The 19865-nt window shown below is 39.1% G+C and overlaps 1 protein-coding gene and 1 non-coding gene across 3 annotated transcripts in view; one reads left to right on the plus strand and one right to left on the minus strand.

The window, feature by feature from the left end:
* MRAP2 (melanocortin 2 receptor accessory protein 2) overlaps positions 1-19489 on the plus strand; it is a 47698-nt gene extending 28209 nt beyond the window's left edge. Inside the window, exons 1-2 of one of the 2 annotated variants that reach the window (XM_077162355.1) lie at positions 17700-17790; positions 17890-19489. In XM_077162355.1, the coding sequence (XP_077018470.1) occupies positions 17921-18283 (363 nt within the window). In that variant the 5' untranslated portion in view covers positions 17700-17790; positions 17890-17920 and the 3' untranslated portion in view covers positions 18284-19489. Of the gene's footprint in view, positions 1-17699; positions 17791-17889 lie in introns of those variants that run through there. The other variant, XM_077162354.1, reaches the window with a different exon arrangement.
* On the minus strand, positions 3063-3169 carry LOC143685309 (U6 spliceosomal RNA). Its single transcript, XR_013176556.1, has one exon. It is a non-coding gene; the product is annotated as a U6 spliceosomal RNA (small nuclear RNA).
* Positions 19490-19865: the final 376 nt, after the last annotated feature.

The following is a 19865-nucleotide window of genomic DNA, read 5'->3' on the forward strand; positions in this document are numbered from 1 at the left end:
ATATTTACTTTGTCTAGAACCTAAATTTTCTGTTGCACATAATGTAACTCAACCTGTCTGGATAGATTATTTAAACAATTCAAACACAGAGAACCCAGAATAAGAATGTGGGCTTTTAATACTGTACAGCTTAATGTAATTCCTGGATACAGACCAGAGTATATTAAGCAAATAATCAAGAAATAATGGCAAAGTCCCTTAAGGAATAGGAGAAAAAAATATGGAACTATTAAGCTTTACCACTGGGGAAACCCCTGATACTGTATCAAACATTAAGGACACACCAAATAAGCCTTTTGTCTTAAGACTTGCTCTTGTGGCTCTTGTGAAGCTTATGTATCTAGTCGAGAGGCTTAGCCTACCTATAGGTATGCGTAAGAGTTACTTCTGTTGGACCTCTTTTGTTGCTCAGATGTAGGCTCTCTCTCTCTAACCTCAACTCTGCAAGTGAACTAATTGCCCTCCCCCGCTTTGTGGGACATGACATCCATGGGTGAAAGTCTCCCTGGGAGCATGGGAGAGGACTCTCAGAGTCTGGCCCTGGCACTATGGGATCCACAATGCCATCCTGACTGGAAAGAAGTATAACAAACAAGGTACCAGTAGCTGAGAGTTCAAATAGAGTTGAGAAGCTACTCTGGAGGTCACTCTTACACAAGCTTCAGTTAGACATTGCTACCTACCTTACTTGCCAAATCCCAACCCAAACCATTTCTGCCAATCCTAAAGAACACCTAGGGCATTATTATAAGATTTTACAAAAGTTCCATGCACTAGGGTAACTTTTCAGAAACCTACAACCTCCAGATGGGTCTCTGGACCAGAAAAGTTCTGAAATACAGAGGGGCCAGCCTCTTCAGAACATCAACTAGTTTCATCCCCCTGTCCTATATGATTCACAGTCCCTTCCAACATGAAATAGTTAGGATGGGCATAGCCCAAATACCCCTAAAGAGTGGGAGAAAGATCAAAGTTGATGGTGGAGTCATACAGAGAAGGCAGGATTTAACAATGAGCATGATTGCTAAATCATTATCTTGATATTTCTTTTGGTGTCCAATATTTTACTTTTAGCAGCTAGAAGTAAAAACCTAAAATTGTTAACTTGTAAGCCATACTAAACTGTGAAATTTCTTCTACAATGAATTGTTGTGATGTGCTTTTTAATTTATTGCTTTTTTAATGTATGTTATTTTCACAAAAATGAAAAAAAAGTTAAAAAAAATCTTATAAATAAACCTATCAAATCTTAGTCAGCATTAAACATGACAAATAAAATTCATTTCCACAACTTTCTATATCTATTCAGGGTTTGTCCTATACTTTCCTGTTTCTCATTCTGCAATACCCAGTCAAATGATTTTCCTTAACAAAATGGTATCCTGCATACCTACATGCCACATTCCAGAAACCTTTAGTTTCCAAAAAGATGTTGGGAATTGTCTTCATCCCAACATCCTACAAAATACAATAAATCTTGAAAAAAGTTTGTCAGAACAATAACTCAATTTGTTAAACAAATTTATATTTTCATTATTTTAAAATATATATTTCACCATTATAAATTTAGGAAGAACATACCAAGTAGAGTAATATTGTATGCTTATATTGCACTTAAGGTTGACAATAAGAAGACACAGTTGTTTTTATTTAACTAACTATTAAATTAGTCCTTTTTGCTGAAAGTCTACCTAGATTATGTGTACTTGAATTTTTAAAACACTTGGATTTAATTCTATGAATACTCTTTGTACAATGGAAGTATCAGAAGTTCAGTTTCCTTAATTTCTGGGACTTCAGAAGTACTGATTTATTTATAAGAGCTTATTTATCTTTAAGCAATTTGAATATAGTTCTTTCAATAATTTTTATTTATTAATTTGGTATTACCATCCAGAGGTAGAAAAATAAACATCAAACGAACAGACACAAATAGAGAGTTTACAGCTTCAATTAAAAAATTTCAGCCATATGTCAGATATAAAAACACAAACACAAATACAAAACTCACTAATTTATATAAAAAAGCTGGCTTTCCCTCCTTGCTCTATTCTTTTACCAGAATTTTTGTTCTTGGCAGATGGGAAGATGAGGTTATTTTATTTTTGTGTATAGAAATGCTGATTTTTTTTATTGGTAATTAGTAACAAGTTGAAGATAAATTTAAGGTTCTTTGCACTGGGATCGGACCTCTTACAAAAAGAATTAAATGGAATGCTATCTTTGCATTCCATTTATGGAATACATTGATTGGAGTTAAGATTTGTCAAGTTCAATTCTTTAATATTACTTATAGAAGAAAATGAAAAGAATTAAACTGTTAAAAGAAGTTTCCTTCTGTGCCTAGTTGTTTAAGTGTTTTCATCAAGAAGGGGTGCTGGATTTTGTCAAATACCTTTTCTGTGTCAATTGAGATGATCATGTGTCCTTCCCTCCCTTTTTTTTTTTACATGGGCAGGCACCGGGACACCTCCCTCCCATTTTAATGTTTTTTTCTTCACTGTGAAATGTAACATGCATACAGAAAGCCCAACAAACCTCCAAGTACACCTTAACAAGTAGTTATAGAACAGATTTTAAAGCCTGATATGGGTTACAGTTCCATGATTTTTTCATTTTTTTCTTCTAACTGCTCCAAGACACTGGAGACCTCCAGAAATATCAATATAATGATTCAGCAGTCATACTTATTTGTTAAATCCTATCTTCTCTGTTACACTCCTCCTTCTCTTTAAATAACATATATATATGCAAGCAATACATTTCAAAGTACATTGCAACAATTTGTTGTAGAACAGATTTCAGAGCTTGGTATGGGTTACAATTCCATAATCATAGGTTTTTATTTCTAGCTGCTCGAAGATACTGGAGGCCAAAAGAAATATCAGTATAAGGATTTAGTACTCATACTCATTTGTTAAACAGGACCTTCTCTGTATAACTCCACCATCATCTTTGATCTTTCTCTCACTGTTTAGGGGTATTTGGGCTATGCCCAGTCTAACTTTTTCATGTTGGAAGGGGCTGGCAATCATATGGGATACGGGGTTGGAAGTAGTTGAAAAAATATGAAACGCTTCACAAATTTGTGTGTCATCCTTGCACAGGGGCCATGCTAATCTTCTTTGTATTGTCCCAACTTCAGTATGTGTGCTGCTGAAGTGAGCACGAGCTTCTTTTTTTAATATGATGGCTAAAGCTTTCCCACTGTAATCTGTAGGGGAAATCAAGATTTTCTTTGCCCTGATATAATCTTATGAGAAACTTTGCTCTATTTCTCAGGCTTATCAGACTCGCAGATTTATTGTAGAAAGAGGAATCTTGTAGATCCCTTTCCAGGTCAGTCCAACCAGCTTTTGCCATCTAGGATTTTGCATCTGAGGGTTTTTTGTGTGTGTGTTGGGCGGGGGTGGGTGGTGGGTAGGGAAGTGTGCATAGTCCGGGAATGGAACCCAGGTCTCCCACATGGAGGTAAGTATTCTAACACTGAACCACTCATGCACCCTGCATCGGAGGTTTTGACTAACATGTATACAAGCTGATATAGGTCAGGCAGCCCTGGATCTTAATTACCCAAAAGAATTCTAATTTCTCCTGTGAATATTTTCTGGTCTTATTTGGGGAAATCTTTCATTATAGTTCCTAATTCAGTTTAGGTCCAAGGTTTAAATTCTGCTCTAGTGGGCAGCCAGTTTCTATAGAAGGTTTAATCTTTGAAGGAGTCTAGACTAGATTATTATCCCTGAGAGGGTCCAGAGGAAATAAGTAGGGCAGCTACCAGGATAGGACTGAGTATAGGAAGCTTGGGGAGCTATAGGTTTGGTTTGAAGTTCTTTCCTCTTTTCTTTGTTTTTGGCTTTCTTTTTCTAATGAACCTTTAAGAGAAGCTATTGTAGAGGGAGACTGTCCTCTAGCAGGCTCCAGGCACCTCTTTTGGCCCACTTGTCCCCTCCCCCCCGCCAAGATGCCTATTAAATGCACCATTTTGTTCCTATAAAATTTCTCAAAGTGGCCACTAGAAAGATAATTGTCCTTCAGTCAGATCCACCCATGAGAACAGAAAGTCAAACGTCTATACCACAAGTATATTTAAGAAACGTGAGTTTTAGCAGGAGGAAGAGAAGATTTAGCTGAAGACCCCATTATGCTGTGGTCATTCAAAATGTCTCAGGCCCCGGCCTTTTGGTTCAGTCATTAGGATACCACACTGACCTTAGCGGAACCCCCAGGTAAGTACAAGTTCCAGATACGTGTCTAGAACTAAACACAAGCACATACTGGGTAGAAAAGGACGCTCATTACACAGGAGTGAGCGAACTGGCAAACTGCATGCCCTGTCTCCCAGATTGGGAGTCAATTTGTTGGCCTTAAGGATTCCCAAACCCTATGTCCCTGAGAAAAACAGAAAGTTAGAGAGCTGGAGAGGGAAATGAAGTGAGATCAAATGGGAGGTCTGACAACAGAACGGAAGCCAAAGTCCCGAATAAAAGGCAGGTGAACGCAAAGCAAATTCTGGAATTCAGATATAGGCAGGGGTTACCTGGGGCATGTGGAATCTCAGTGATGGAACAGCAGATGCAAAGGGAGCTTGCAACCCCAGGGGTCACCTTCCGTGGCTCTCTCAGTTCTCCAAACCTGTGAAAGACAAATCGGAGTTGAATTTGCAAACTACAGCATTTTATTTGTGACCCCAAAGTTTTGCTGCATCAAAGGAAGCCAAAATGGAAGGTTCTAGGGATAGCAAATGATTTTTATAGATACGAATAGGAAGTTAGCTTGATACTTACTAATAGGATGAAGGTTTGTCCATTTTACAGGGATGGATTTAGGGCAGGTGGGTTTTACTTTGTATTGGGTCAAAGGTAAAGAACTAGGGGCTTGATTGGCTATTTGGGACAACAGCCTTGATGGAGGGGGGTGTTTCAAATTTTAAAAGGTAAAGATAAAACTCAAGAGGGCATGATTTTTTTTCTATTCCTGTTCTGAGGGATCCCAGGATTTTCTTTATACAGTTTTATCAGTAATATTTTCTCAGTTATGGTTTGTTAAAAAAAAAAAAAAACCCAAAGTATTTTAGAGGACATTTTCATTATCCAAACTCTTCAAAAAAAGATAAAAGGATAATAGCAAATGTTGAATACTTTATTAATCTCTCCTAGTAGGCAACCAGTAGGACACTCAAACTGAGTGATGAAGAGCTTTTGATAAACGGACTACTCGGAAGTGGTGGGCAGGATAATGCCAAGAGCTAATGCAGGACCCCAGGACTCACAACAGTGAGGGGCAGTTACACTCTCCTGAAGGGGCAAGGGGAGGGGGCCATGCCTGGAACTCAGGAGCCCTGGGGAAAGGACTGACTGAGAGGGTCTGTGACCTTGAGGGATACAGTTAGCCCAAGGCAACCCAAGGGAGGGAGCCCCCAAATAAATACCCAGCTCTCATTTCCCCCCTCCTTCCCATCACCTGCCATTGCTCCCCAGGGGTAGAGTACAATCAGCTGCCAGAAGCTCCATTACAGGGCAGTATCCCAGGGCTCAGAACAGGATGGGGAAGAGTGGAGAGGGACCTGGAAGATCAAATGGAAAAAAATTAGCACAATTCCTAACATTTTACAGTCACTGTTCTATTTAATTCTCACAGCTTGGCAGCAGCAGATGAGTAAACTGAGGGCTCATCCTCCACTCATCGGTTGTTGTGTCTCATCTCAGTCTTTGGCATCTGTTGCTCACTTTTCCAGCTGCCCTTGTACTTTAACAAATGCCTGAGCAAAGGAAAATAGCACAGGACTCAGCTATTTCCAGACACCGGGGTCTGGAAAAAAATTTAACTGCATTTTAAATGAAAGGAAAATACCATTTTATTGAGACATATGATTGAGAATTTCTTTAACAGCCACTAAAGAGATATAAACTTTTCCTTTTCTTTCTCTGTGTTCTCATAAACATTTGCATCTGTCTCTGCTTCTATTAAATTGGTCCAGGGGATTTAAAATCATGGTATGGATTTTGACAGTATTAAGAAAAGCTGAGGGCTAGCTTGGATTAGGGCACAGCTCAGAGTAGTCAGGGAATAACATCCTATTGACTTCCTTTTCATCAAGGGGATAGAGGGATCTTTGCAGGGTTATTGAGATGGATTTATTTGATGTGGAAAGCAGATTATTTTAGGAATGAGAATAACTTAGTGAAAAATACAACATGACTTCCTTGAGGTACCATGGTGACTGTGGGTGGTTGAGATGCAATTTCAATCTTCTGACTGGCAGTTCAATTCTATTGCTTTGTGATAGAGGTTCTAAATGACGCCCAGTCAAGGAAGAGAGGTCATTGTAACCTTACATGCTTCTAACATGGTCAAGGAGAAAGCCTCACTGTTTTTACTTTTAATAAATTGATGGCTCAGCCCACACACCACATTTTAAAAGCTTTTATTACACAGTCTGAGGCAATGTAATATATGACAATATATGATATGTAGTATAATAATAGAAAATTGGACTAATCAGACATGGAGAAACACTTAAATGGGTCCAATTGTAAAACAGTTTTTAGCTTTTAGTAAACTTGACAGTATTTGGCAGTAATTTTCTTCTAAAGCAGATTTTCTTTTGTCCATATAGCCAATTTGAGTTTAACATAATATGTAAAACAATCAACTTTAAGTTTCTCTGTGATGAGTAGGAGCGGCAGAAAGAATGATGAATCATTGAGAATAACAGCTAAAGTTTTTGAGTGTTTACCATTAGCCTGGGTAGATCAATTACCTTCTATGCATAATTTTATTAAGTCCTCCCAAGAATATGAAGCCCCATAATTGTTCTTGTTTTAGATGAGAAAAATGAGGCTGAATCACTTGTCTGAGTTGGCACAGGTAAAGAATCTAGAGTCAGACCCCAATCTAAAACCCTGTTGACTATTGTTCTAGCTTGCTAGCTGCCAGAATGCAATATACTAGAAACGGAATGGCTTTTAAAAAGGGGAATTTAATAAGTTGCTAGTTTACGGTTCTAAGGCCAAGAAAATGTCTATAGAAATGTCCAATCAAAGGCATCCAGGAAAAGATACCTTGGTTCAAGAAGGCCGATGAAGTTCGGGTTTCTCTCTCAAGTGAGAAGGAACATGGCGAACAGTCACGGTTTCTCTCTCATCTGGAAGGGCACATGGCAAGCACATCGTCATCTGCTAGCTTTCTCTCCTGGCTTCTGGTTTCATGAAGCTCCTCAGCAGGTGTTTTCCTTCTTCTCCTAAGGCCACTGGCTCATGGACTCTCTGCTTTGTGGTGCTGCAGCATTCTCTGCTCTCTCCAAATCTCCTTCATTCTCCAAAATGTTTCCTCTTTTATTGGACTCCAGAACTTCTCAAGACCCACCTGAATGGGTGGAGACATGTTGTCACCTAATCCAGTTTAACAACCACTCTTGATTGGGTTACATCTCCAGGGAGATGATCTAATTACAGATTCAAACATACAGTATTGAATAGGGACTATTCTGCCTTTATGAAATGGGATTTAGATTAAAACATGGCTTTTCTAGGGGACATACATCCTTTCCAACCAGCACAACTATGAAGCGCCTGTTCTTAACCACTAAACTATCTCATAGCATTACTTTAATTTCCTCCTTCTTTTGAACCAGAGCAAGTGTAGTTGGTTGAATTCTGTCCCCAAAAAAGATATTTTCAAGTTCCATCTGGTACCTGTGCATGTGACCTAATTTGGAAATAGTCTTTGCAGAAAAGTTACTGTGAGTCACACTGGATTAGATTGGGCCCTAAATCCAATGACTAGTGTCTTTACAAAGGAAAGGAGAAGGAGATTCAGAGACAGAGACCCAGAGGTGACCCAAGGAGGAAGGCCAAGTGACAAGAGAGTCAGAGAATGGAGTGATGCAGTTACAAGCCAAGGAATGCCAAGGATTGTTGGGAGCAACCAGAAGCTAAGAAGATGCAAAGAAGGATTCTTCCCTAGAGCCTGCAGAGTGAGTGTGACCCTGCCAATACCTTGATTTCAGACATCTAGTCTCCAGAACTGTGAGACAAAGTTTTTTGTTGTTGTTTTAAGCCTCCTGGCTTATGTCAACCACAGGAAACTCATACAGTAAGCAACCAATTTTTTTTTTTTTTTTTTTTTTTACTTTTGTCACATACTGGATCAAATATGGGCCCTGGGGTCAAACATTTCCAGGTTTACTTACGGAGACTCTAGGCCAAATTCTTAACTTCTTTATGCTTGTGATTCTTCATTTGTAAAAATAAAATAGTATCTGCCTTCTAGGATTATTGTAAAGATTAAATGAGACAATTTCTGTAGCACTTCTGGCGAAAGCTGGGCTCACAGTGCTAACTCAGTAAAGGTTAGTCCAACTTTTTGCTGGTGGCAGTCTTTGTAAGAGGGGAAAGAGCTAGGTAAAGAGTAGAGGGGAAAACAAAAAGAAATCATCCTCCCAAGTATATCCAGTCCCTAAGTATTCAGTTTGTATCTACACTTGTCAAAATGCTGCCTCATTAATACCCCAGCTGTAGCTTGGGGTGTCTCTCAGAGAAGGAACAAGATGAATTTAGAATGTAGAGAATCTTGGTGATGGGTGGGAAGAACTGAATTCTGACTGCTTTGCATTTGTGGCTGTCTGGGTGGTTTGTCACAAAGAATAGTTACTTTCTCAAGTAGGATGCCAGGCAGCACATTTTTGAAACATATAGCTCTAACACTCTGGTTAAAGCATCTGGTCAAACCTGGAAGCTCAAATATATGGACAAATTCTATATCTTCCTTTTAATTCTATCTTTTTATCCGTGAGACATCTCAGAGCACAGCTGAGTGTTTCTCTAGTATCTCATCCCTGCTGACACATGGAAACATCCCTTTGATAATAGTAAGACACAGTGATGGCAGATACTACCCACACTCCCATTCCCTGTGCCCAAAACAGACACCACTATTCAACTGTGTCATCTCTCTTACTTAGCCTAGACCTGGCCTCAGAATCATCTTCAGAACAGAATTCCAGGACGCTACCAGGAATCAACCAGAGTTTGCTTGAGAAAGAACACATATTTGCCATTATGACTGACTTGACTTTGATTGTTTTGGGTGGCAGAAGTGGAGGTCCATTCCAAATGTACAGAGATATGACACCACAATAAAATGGGCATTTTTTTTCCCCATGAATTTCTATTTTGGATCATGTTAGCATAAGAACATTTCTGGAATCACTGACCATTCAATGGCTTCTGTTAAGGAAGGGATTGTAAAATAGATATTAACAATTGAGTTCCCAAATCTCAGTATAACACACAAAGGTTTATTTCTTCCTTAAGCTGAGTGTCTGCCCAAGGTTGGCAAGGGGCTAACAGATCCTTCTTTATCTTGTAGCTGCATTATCTCCAACACCCAGCATCCTTGGTTGCTGTGACAGGGGGAAAAAAAACACATGGAGATCTCATACCTGCCTTTCTGTTCTTCAGTGGCACAAGCCACTTCCTCTTCCAGCTCGACTGTCAGAACTAGTCATACCCACCTGTCCAAGGACTGCGAAGGGCAGCCTTTCGGAAGGAGAAGAGAACCAGATATCCAGGAAAAGAAGGTTATTATAAAGCTCACGTCACTGTTCTTAAGAGCCTTTAGGTCCAAGAAGCAGTTCTGATGGGGATTATTTTTCCTATTAATATCTGCATGTGTGGAAAATGCTCTTCTCTGGGTCCTTTTTGGACAAAGAAAAAAAGAACCATTTCTCCTACTGCTTTCTTCGCTAAGGAGTCATTTACTCGGTATGCTGTCTTGTTAAGGCGTTACAGGTCCATTGTCATAAATCTCCCAGAAAGAGAGCAGTGGGAAGGGCGCGAGTCCCATTTTTACACTGAACATTTTGAACTTCTTAAAAACGTACCAAGAAAAACTGACCACCTATCAGATAGTTCACATATATTCCCTTTGTACCTTTTGCTAAGTGCGCCTAGTTCAGGTAAGAAAATTCTTCATTTAGAAGTAAGGGCAGGGCTGCTTCTGACCTTATAAAATGGAAACTACATTTTACTTTGAATTGCAATTCACCTGAAATGGCATTCTGTAAAAAACTAAAAGCTAACAGCAGGAAGTTGTCAGTGCACAAGATCTTTGGTAGTGGTCACGGCCACAGGAACTGACTGGTGAAGTACAGACACAGTGAGGAGTTTGTGAAGGAGCCCTGGCATTCCAAGAGGTTATCACCACTGTTAACTGGTAAAAAAATCTGCCATTTTATGTGTCTAATTCCATTTATAAACCTTTTTTCAGGAGCGACTTTTAACCCCCTATTAAATTAAGAGGTATTCATGAGTGCAGAGCTTTTGCTTATCCAGCGTTGTGCTGAGGGCAGGCAGGGTGTGGCGTCTTCCCTGCCCAGAGGACTGACATCTTCGTGACAAGTCTGTGCTACTGACTAAAGCCATCAAAGGCCATTTCCATACAGAAGCCAGTTGGACTTTGGTCGGCACTTATTATTTTTCATGAGAAAAAGCACTCAGCACAAGCAGTGGCTCAATAAATGTTACCGATTGTTATTCTTTTCTAACTGGCTATTAATCCCAGAAGCTTCCCCTCTTAGAAGGGCTTTATTTAGATTACACATCTTTAAAAGTCTGTTGGAACTAGAACTACAGCTGAAGTTAGCAGTTGCCTACAGGCTGGTCTGCCATCAGTTTTCATGAGTAAGACAAACCTGAGGACCGTTGCCAGCCTGCTGAGACTTGGCATAGCAGCAGACATCTTATTTGTACTCATCACACGTCTGTACAATCCCCTGGTGAATAACCCATGGATTAGGTGTTTGCCCTTTGTCTTTTGCGTCACAAAAGAAAGAGCACTTCACTAAACACTGGGAGTGGCTGTGCTTCCTATTGGAAGGGCTTTGGCCAATTCTGCAGTTAATAATCTTTCAGTGTGTATTTCATAAAGCACTCACCGAAGGTCTGCTTACTGAATGGCTCTTGGAAGGATGCAAAGATGAACAAACTATAGCACATCAGCATATCAGCATATAGGAGAAAAAAGACACAAATAGTTCTGACATGAGGCTGAAAGGGATGCACCTCTAAGAGGTCAGGTAAAATACTGCAGGAGCATGGAAGAGAGACAGAGCCCTTCTCATTGGGAGATCAGAGTTCCCAGGGAAGCAGTAACATGTGAGGTGGATAGTTGCTGTTCATAGACAGAGAGGGATGGAAGGGCTTATCAAGTAGAAGTAATAGCACAAGCAAAGCACAAGCAAAGGCACAAAGGACGAACAATCCTGAGTGCATTGGCCAGTGTGGCTGGAATGTAGTGAAGGTATGACTTAGGGAGGCACAGAGGGGTCTGAAATATCTTGGAGAGGTGATGAAAATTTGTGAATCAGGGAGTGTCATGGGTAGTAAATGACAATCACTGCATGTGTGCCAGAGGATTGAGTGGCTCCTCAGGTTAGAGGCTCTCTGTTCAGGTACAGAATATTCCACAGGTAAGGAGAATCCATAATGCAAACTCAGCATGAAGAAGAAAAGGCCAAGAACATAAGCTCCTTCTTCTGTGACCCAAAACTCAGAACAAACTTTCTATTCTGGCAAGGGAAGTTCAATGATGTTTCAGTGAACAGGTTAGGTCTAAATTGGATTTCTTATAATAAACTGAAAATGAGGAATACAAATTCTCAAAACAATGATCAAATGCGTTCAAGTTTCAGGGTTCTATTAAAATAAACAGTTGTAATTTCTAAAAAGTTAACCTGATACAGGAAAACTTATATATACATTAGCTAGCACTGAGTTTCATGAAGACAAGATGTAGAATCTGACATACATAAGAAAAAAGCACTTTAAATCTTGATGATTCCAAATTATCGAATAAATATTCTTCAGTATTCTTTCTTTTCTTTGTAACATGATAGTCATAATATGATAGCAAATGCTAGATAGTGAGCATCTCAAAGTTTCTCATTCTTTCAAGGTTCAAGTTGTTGAAGCTTGTGGTTTCTGCTTTCAACTATTTTTTTTTTTTTTTTTTTACTCAAGGTGGAATTTAAGATATTTGGGCCTTGCAAATTTAAATTTCATACATGTAACCAAAGCTCTAGAGAACAAGTTGATTTTAAACGCTCTAAACTTTTCTAATAGTTGCTGATGAACATTATTTTTGTGTATGCCATCTGAATTTGAGAGGAGAAGTTTGCGGGTAGCCGTTGTCTCTCTGTCATGGATGCACACATCCCATGGAGCAGTTACCAAATCATGCACAGGCATATGTTTTACAATGTTAAAAAGGCATCATTAACAATAAGGGATGTGCTTTTTATTTTTTTTTGCTAAAAATGGAATTAAGACAACATTCAGCTGCAAACTCCCCACTGCCTAATTATGGGACCAGGTGCCCACTGAGTCTCTAAGGTGTTTTCACTGGTTTTCTTTGAAAAGGCTGTTCAATAAATAGCAGGAAGTCTCCCACACAGCACTTAAGTCACTGAAGCCTCCCATTTGTGGTAGTAGAAAGATGCCCTTTTAGTAGCCTGTGAGTTCCAAGGAAATGTTAGGAGAGGTCCCATGGAAGACTCTAGAGCTGAGTTTGAGGATGTGGGGGGCATTATGTGGGCTAGTCAGAGACTGGGTGCTTTTTTCTTGCCAAAAAATAGGCACAGGGCAGTTCTGGATGTAACTGGTTAGCTGGAATCCACACTCAGGATCAACTATCTCTCTAATAAGGTTCACCTGCTCTTGCTTTTAAGCCTGAATTGTCCACCACCCTTGAACTGATTTCTGACCCTGTCAAACAGGCCTCCTGGCCAAGGCAAATGTTTTTGTTTCAAGTTCTTCATGAATAATGTATTCATTTAACAAAAATGTATTGAGCAACTACTTTATGCCTAGCATTTTCCTAGATGCTGGAGACACAGATAAGAAAGACACAGTGGCTGCCCTCAAGAGCTCATAATTTTGATGAGTGTCAGACAAGTAAAGGAATGGATATAATATAAACTGAGAAGACTTATGATGGAGAGAAGCACCCGGTGCTCTGCAAGACATCCTAAATCAGATTGGAGGAGTCAAGGAAGGTTTCTTGTAGGAAGTGGAACCATAGTTTATTCATGAAGGAAAACCAAGAATTAGGCAGATAAGTTCCAGTTCCAGTAATGGCAGAGTAGCCTGTCTCAGAATAACCTTATATATAACAATTATAAAATATGGACAAAATATGAAAAACAATTATTGGAAGGCACTGGAAAGATAACATAAGCAGACAAAAACTCAAGGGGTTTTGACTCTTAAAAGAATAAACTCTACTAGATGATGTCTATGATTATATGCTTCTACCTAAAATCTTCCAATCCACAAGCAGTTTCTCTCTATGCCATCTTTATGTCCTCTTTGCAGTGTTTTGAAATTTTCAGTGTACAGATCTTGTACATCCTTTGTTAAATTTATTTCTAAGTATTTTTTATTTTTGAAATACTTAGGTTATTTCAAAGTTTGTGAATGAGGTTATTTTTTTCATTTTCATGCAAATAAGTTTTCTTATTGTTTGTTAAAAGAAATAAAATTGGGGTGGGCAATGATGGCTCAGTGGCAGTATTCTTGCCTGCCATGCCAGAGATCTGAGTTTGATTCTGGAGCCTGCCGATGCCAAAAAAAAAAAAAAAGAAAGAAATTGATTTTGTTATAAAGTTAATTGGTTTTTGACAGAAGCACCAAATTGTTTTGGGAGAAAGGAAAGTCTTTTTTGACAATGGTCACAGAACACTGGATAAACATATGAAAACAAATAAGTCTTGACCTCTTTCTCAACATAGATCATAGCCTCAAAGTAAAAACTTTTGGAAAAGCACTGTCCAATAAAAGTTTTGGTAATGGTGGCAACTTCCCCTGTGCTGTCTAATTGGTCACATGTGGCTACCGAGTACTTAAAATGTGCCTAATACAACTAATTGAATTTTAAATTCTACTTAATTTTATTTAGTTCAGTTAAATTTAAGTAGCCACATATAGCTAATGGCTACCGTGTTGGATAACATGATTCTAGAAGAAGGCAAAGGAGAATATCTTTGTGACTTTAAGGCAGGCAATTATTTCTTAGAGAGGACAAGAGATGCATTAAACATGAAAGATAAAATTGATGAATTGAACTTAATTGAAATTTAGGACTTCCGCTCATCAAAAGATATTTTCAAGAAAATGAAAATGCAAGTCACATATTGAGAACATGTCTGTATTGCATATATCATATAGTGGGCTTGCATTCAGAATATACTACAAAACAAAACAAAAAAACAACCCAATATTTTTTAAATAGCAAAAGACTTAAAGACATTTCACAAAGATAAATTGACAGTCAATGAACACATTAAAAGATGCTCAACATAATTGGACATCAGAGATAGGTAAATTAAAACCACAAGGTGATACCATTTCACACTCACTAGAATGGCTAACATTAAATTGACCCCACTGAACGTTGACAAGGACACTGAAAAATCAGAAATCTCGTATGTTGAGATGGAAGTGAAAAATAAGACAACTACTTTGGAGAACTTTTCAGTTTCATATAATGTTAAGCATACATCTACTATATGACCCAGTAATTCTACTCTTAGGTCTTTATGCAAAAACAATAAAAACATTTGCCTACAGAGACTTATACAAAAATATTTATGGCAGCTTTATTCACAACGGCGCCAACTGGAAACAACTCAAATGCCCTTCAACAGGAGAATGAATGAACAAATTATTGTATATCCATGCAATGGAAGAGTACTCAGGAGGAAAAGCACAAACAATGCAACAACATGGATTAATCTCAAAAACATGATGTCGAGCAAAAGAAGCCAGGCACCTAAGGGTCATATTGATGGTTCCATTTATATGAATCTCAAGAATAGGTTAAACTAATCTATGGTGACAGAAATTAAAACAGAGATTGCCCATGGGAGGTGGAGATGGACTGGATGTTCAAGAACAGGTAAGACTCAATTAATCTATGGAAATAGAAATCAGAACAGTGTTGCCTAAAAGGGGTGGGATTTGATTAGAAAGAAACCTTTAAAATGATGGAAATGTTCTATATCTAGATTGGGGTGATGGTTATGTGGGTATAGTACATGAACAAAACTTATACTTAAGATCTATGCGTTTCACTGTATGTAAATTTTAGCCAGTGATGGGATGAATAGCAACTGAATTGAAGCAAATGGTTACTACCATCACAGTTTTTCACTTCGAGATCCTTTAGTTCATCATGGAGGGAAGAAGTTAAAAGAGGGATAAAAGTATAAACTATTTTATTATGTGCTTTTTTACCAGGCTTTTTAGGTACAAAGGTGAATAAGACTTTTCCCTTTTATCACAGAGAGGGGGAATCAGGATAAATTGCATTAACACACCAGGAGATGATTGGAGGAGGGAGGGGCACAGGAGGACCTGATTAGCTTCAGGGATAAGGGGCAGGGGAAGCATCTTAGAGGGGCCTTTAGGACCACTGGCCTGGCCCTGCGCTGGGGAGGGACAAAACTCTTGGTCTCCTGTACCTTCGTTCTTCAGCAAGGTTAGTTAATGGACCCAATTCTTAATTCTGAGAAAATGTGGCCTTTGTTATGGAAGAACAGCTGTGCTCAGTTGGGTTTCTGGATCTGCTTTCAAGTCCAACTGATGCCCCACGCAGGCAGAAAAGCTATTAATCAATGCTTTTTTAGTCCTGGAATTGGGGAATGGCATGGGTCCCGGCAATCTCAATCATGCTTTTCCCAAATGCTTTAAGCCACTCTTTTCCCTAGGAAACATTTTACATTTTAGCTTTTGGTCATAGGTTGCTGGGACAGTCACTCCTGTTCTCACACATCTTTCAAACCTGAGTGAAGTGACAATTATAAGAAAAAATCACTTAATTGAAAGACAAAGACCACTTAAATTTGCTTTAAAGCAGAAGATTTCAGAATTCCTTTAAAGTGAACTCCTAATATACAACCTAATGAATGTTATGCTCTTGTGTAAGCCATTTGATCTTTTTTTTTTTTTTCTTTTGGCATGGTCAGGTTCCAGGAATCAAACCCAGGTCTCCAGCATGGCAGGCAAGAATTCTGCCACTGAGCCACCATTGCATTGCCCGAAACTATTGATCTTTACAAAAAATTTAGTCAGTTGACAGTGAAATTTGTTAACCAGGTGTTTTACTTTCCTTGGCTGCTCAAGCAAATACTATGCAATAGTTTGGTTTAAACAATGAGAATTCATTAGCTCATGGTTTTGAGATTAAGAGAAAGTCCAAATCAAGGTGTCATCAAGGCAACGCTGTCTTTCCAAAGACTGGTGTTCTGGGGCTGGCTACCAGTGATCCTTGGTCCTGGGCTTCTCTGGTCACATGGTGGCCAGATGCACATGGTGGCCTCTCCTGGCCTCTCTGTTCTCTTCCAGGTTCTGATGAATTTCAGCTTCTTGCTGCCCATGGCTTTCTGTCTGACTGAATTTTATTTTGCTTTTAAGACTCCAGTAATAGTTTTAATAGCGATCTTGATTAAGGTGGACCACATCTTAACTAAAGTAACCTCATCAAAACAACCCTACTTACAAAGGGTTCACACCCATGGGAATGGATTAAATTTAAGAACATGTTTATCTGGAGTACCTACAAATCCAAACCACTACATGGGGCTTACTAGTAAAGCGAAAAATTCAAGATTCTGAGAGGGATTCCTTGCCTCATGTCATGAGGTAATCATGAGAGGAAACAGATCCAATATAAAAGTTCCTCAGCTAGCTAGACTGCAAAGCTTTTAGAATCACTGACCTCTGAAACAGACAATTTTAATAATCTGGAGGTAAGTGGTATATGATCAGATTATCTAGACCTGCAAATTAAATCCAAGAAATTTGGTTGTAAGCACTTTGCTGGGAGAAGGAAGATATTTAGTAACTGAAATCATTGAAAAGATTTTTCAATTTGCTGACCATAAACTCCAGAGCTTTATTTTTGTCAGGTGGTGTTCTGGATTTAAAAAGGTGTTATAACATGATTCTCTCCCTTCAGGAATCACCACCTGTATGTGAGCAACCCCTGTATGTCTTAAAAGATTTTGAATTAAAGTAGGTGGGTTATTGGGTTATTCAGTTTACCCATGAAGTTCTCGTGCACTTGTGGGACTAATTAAAAGTTGTTTATTAATTCACTCATTTATTATCATTGAACTGTTAGTTTGTTCAACACTAAATGAATTAAGGAATTAAAAACCTGGATTTTATTCCCATGCCTATCAATAATTGGGGGTGTAACTTAGTCAATTTGATTGCTCCATGCTTAAGTTTATTCATTTCTAAAATGGGCTTAATAATTCTTGTCTTAAGTGACTGAACTGGTTAGCTCTGTGAATCAAGTGACCAATTACATTACAGTGCTTTGACAAATATTCAACACACCACTGTGAGATAGTATAATTGTTATTCAGGACAGCCTGATGTAGGCCAGGGATTAGAAATCATTGAGCAATAGTCTTTGGGGAGCCTGTAAAAACTGTACAAGTTATTGGGCCTCACCTCCCAAATCACTCATCAGTCATTCTGAGGCCCTGTGACCTAGGAAATCTGCATTTAAGAAGCACTTCAAGTTATCTGATGCAGATGACCCAAGAGTTCTACTGAGAAACATTGGTGTGTGGTGCCAAATATTAAGGGATTCCTCAGCAAGATGGTTATGCTCAGTGATCTAGGGGCCCTCTTCTTAAGACTTCTGGTTTGGGTTTATTTGTAAATTTTCATCAGTGGTGTCTCTCATTTCTGATGCATCTCTGCACACCCTGAACAGGTACTTGCACTTGCTCAGTGGAAATATGCCAGCCTGTCCTATGGGCAGAAAGCCATGATTTTGCAGGTGAATAATCTTTTATTTCCAATTGTTTTATAGCAATGCAGAGTCTTCAGAAAAGAGATTCAGAATGAACAGCTTTGTGTCTGAATTTGGAAGATCCTTGGAGCCAGATAAGGTGTTTTCTCACCAGAGCAACGAGGAGTCCAGGTCTATCTTTCATTGCTACATCAATGAAGTGGAACACATGGACAGAGCCAAAGCTTGTCTCCAGACCACAGCCCTGGACAGTGATGTTCAATTCCAGGAAGCCATCAGAAGCAGCAGGAAGCCAGAGGAGGAGCTGAACAGACTCATGAAGTTTGACATCCCCAACTTTGTGAACACAGACCAAAGCTCCTCCTTTGGGGAGGATGATCTTCTGATTTCTGAACCACCCATTGTTTTAGAAAATAAGCCAGTGTCTCAGATTTCACAGAGAGATCTAGAATGAGAAACATGTGTTGTAAAGTGTCTTCCTGAAGATGGGGGTTTTGTCTTTATATGGCAAGAAATCTTCAGCCACTAAAATCGTGTTTGTATGAATGTGCGTGTCTGTGATGTGTGTATGGGGGGTGGGGGCAGGTGGGGGATGCAAACAGAATATAAGGGAGCTGATTAAGCAGAGTAAATAGGCAGTTTTTATGCCTTTAAAAAAATCTGTTTTTTGGGGGGTAGAGGGGTGAGGTGGATTAGAATATCCCATCTATCTTGTTGTTGAAAAATCTGGCCAAATACTCAATGTCAGTGGGTCAGTGTTCTGGAGAGGGGGCAGCATACTGCATTCTAATCTGGCCCTGCCATACACCATGTCTCACCTTTAACAAACAGCTCTACCTCTCTGGGCTGGCACACTTTTAATTAGGTGAAATTGGTGGAATGGATGATTCCTCCCAGCTCTAATGTCTTGTGAATTTATGACTTTAATTCAGATGAGGCTGGGATATACATAAAGCAGTATAAACCAGGGCACTGACTCCTATCTTTTGTTGGAACATCCCTCAAATGTCTCTTATCTTCCACCCAACCCTTAACTGAGCCCAGCTTTAGTGAAGAGCCCAGGAGTCTAACCAGGATGTCAAGAGACACATCTCACACAGTCACTGTGGACAACATTCCTGCTGGGTTGTGCTGAAACAGCTCTGAGGACCTTAGGCTACCCATGTTTAAGCTCCACCCTCCCCTTAGAATGAGTACCAATCCTTGAAACAATGGATGGCAGTCCTGTCCCTAAAAAATATCAGGAGGGTTGTCAGCCAGGTGAAGAAGGTACTGCTCTCTTTGTGTGTCTATATTAGTGTACCTGTGTCTGTTCACATTACAGTACCATTGGCTACAGAACAAGAAAAGGGCTATTTGCCATGCTGTGTATGTACTTGGCAAATGTATAGATGATATTAATCTGGCTTGAGTGTTGGTCTTGAGCTCAGATGGTGAATGGGTTCTAAACACCTCACCAATAGACATTCAAGGTGCCCTGGATTATATTAATGTGTACAACATGTTGGTTTTGTGAAGAAATCAAACCTGCACATTGGAAACAACCTGATTTTACACACATAGCTGCATGCATGGCCAGCTGCCAAGCTGTGGGTAGCGTTTTCATTATAGATTTTTTTCCCCACCTATCTTGCTTTAGCTTCAAAATAAAGGCATTTGATTGCACACGAATATTCTCTGGCTCTTTGCTTTCACATATCTCTTTTTTTCATTTCCTTCAAAATTATAGCTGGTTTATAATGCCTCCTAACTTCTTTGTGCGGGCAGTGTTGACTCTGGTCCGAGTGGTTCCAGTTACACATCAGATTTAATTTAGGAATTATCCTGCCCAAAGAAATCCCTTTCCCATAAAAATGTCTTGAAGAAAATACTATTAAGACTTTGATACTAAAAAGTAGAGGAGAACATAGAATATTTCATGTAATTAAAGCTGTTTTAATATCTTCTTGCAAAAAGATACTTGCTACTTTCATGAATATTTTCATGCAAGAGAGTAAGAATAGTAAAGAATGCTGATAGTATTAATTTCTACAAAT

Source organism: Tamandua tetradactyla, chromosome 5 (assembly GCF_023851605.1).
Source record: "Tamandua tetradactyla isolate mTamTet1 chromosome 5, mTamTet1.pri, whole genome shotgun sequence".
NCBI lineage: Eukaryota > Metazoa > Chordata > Mammalia > Pilosa > Myrmecophagidae > Tamandua > Tamandua tetradactyla.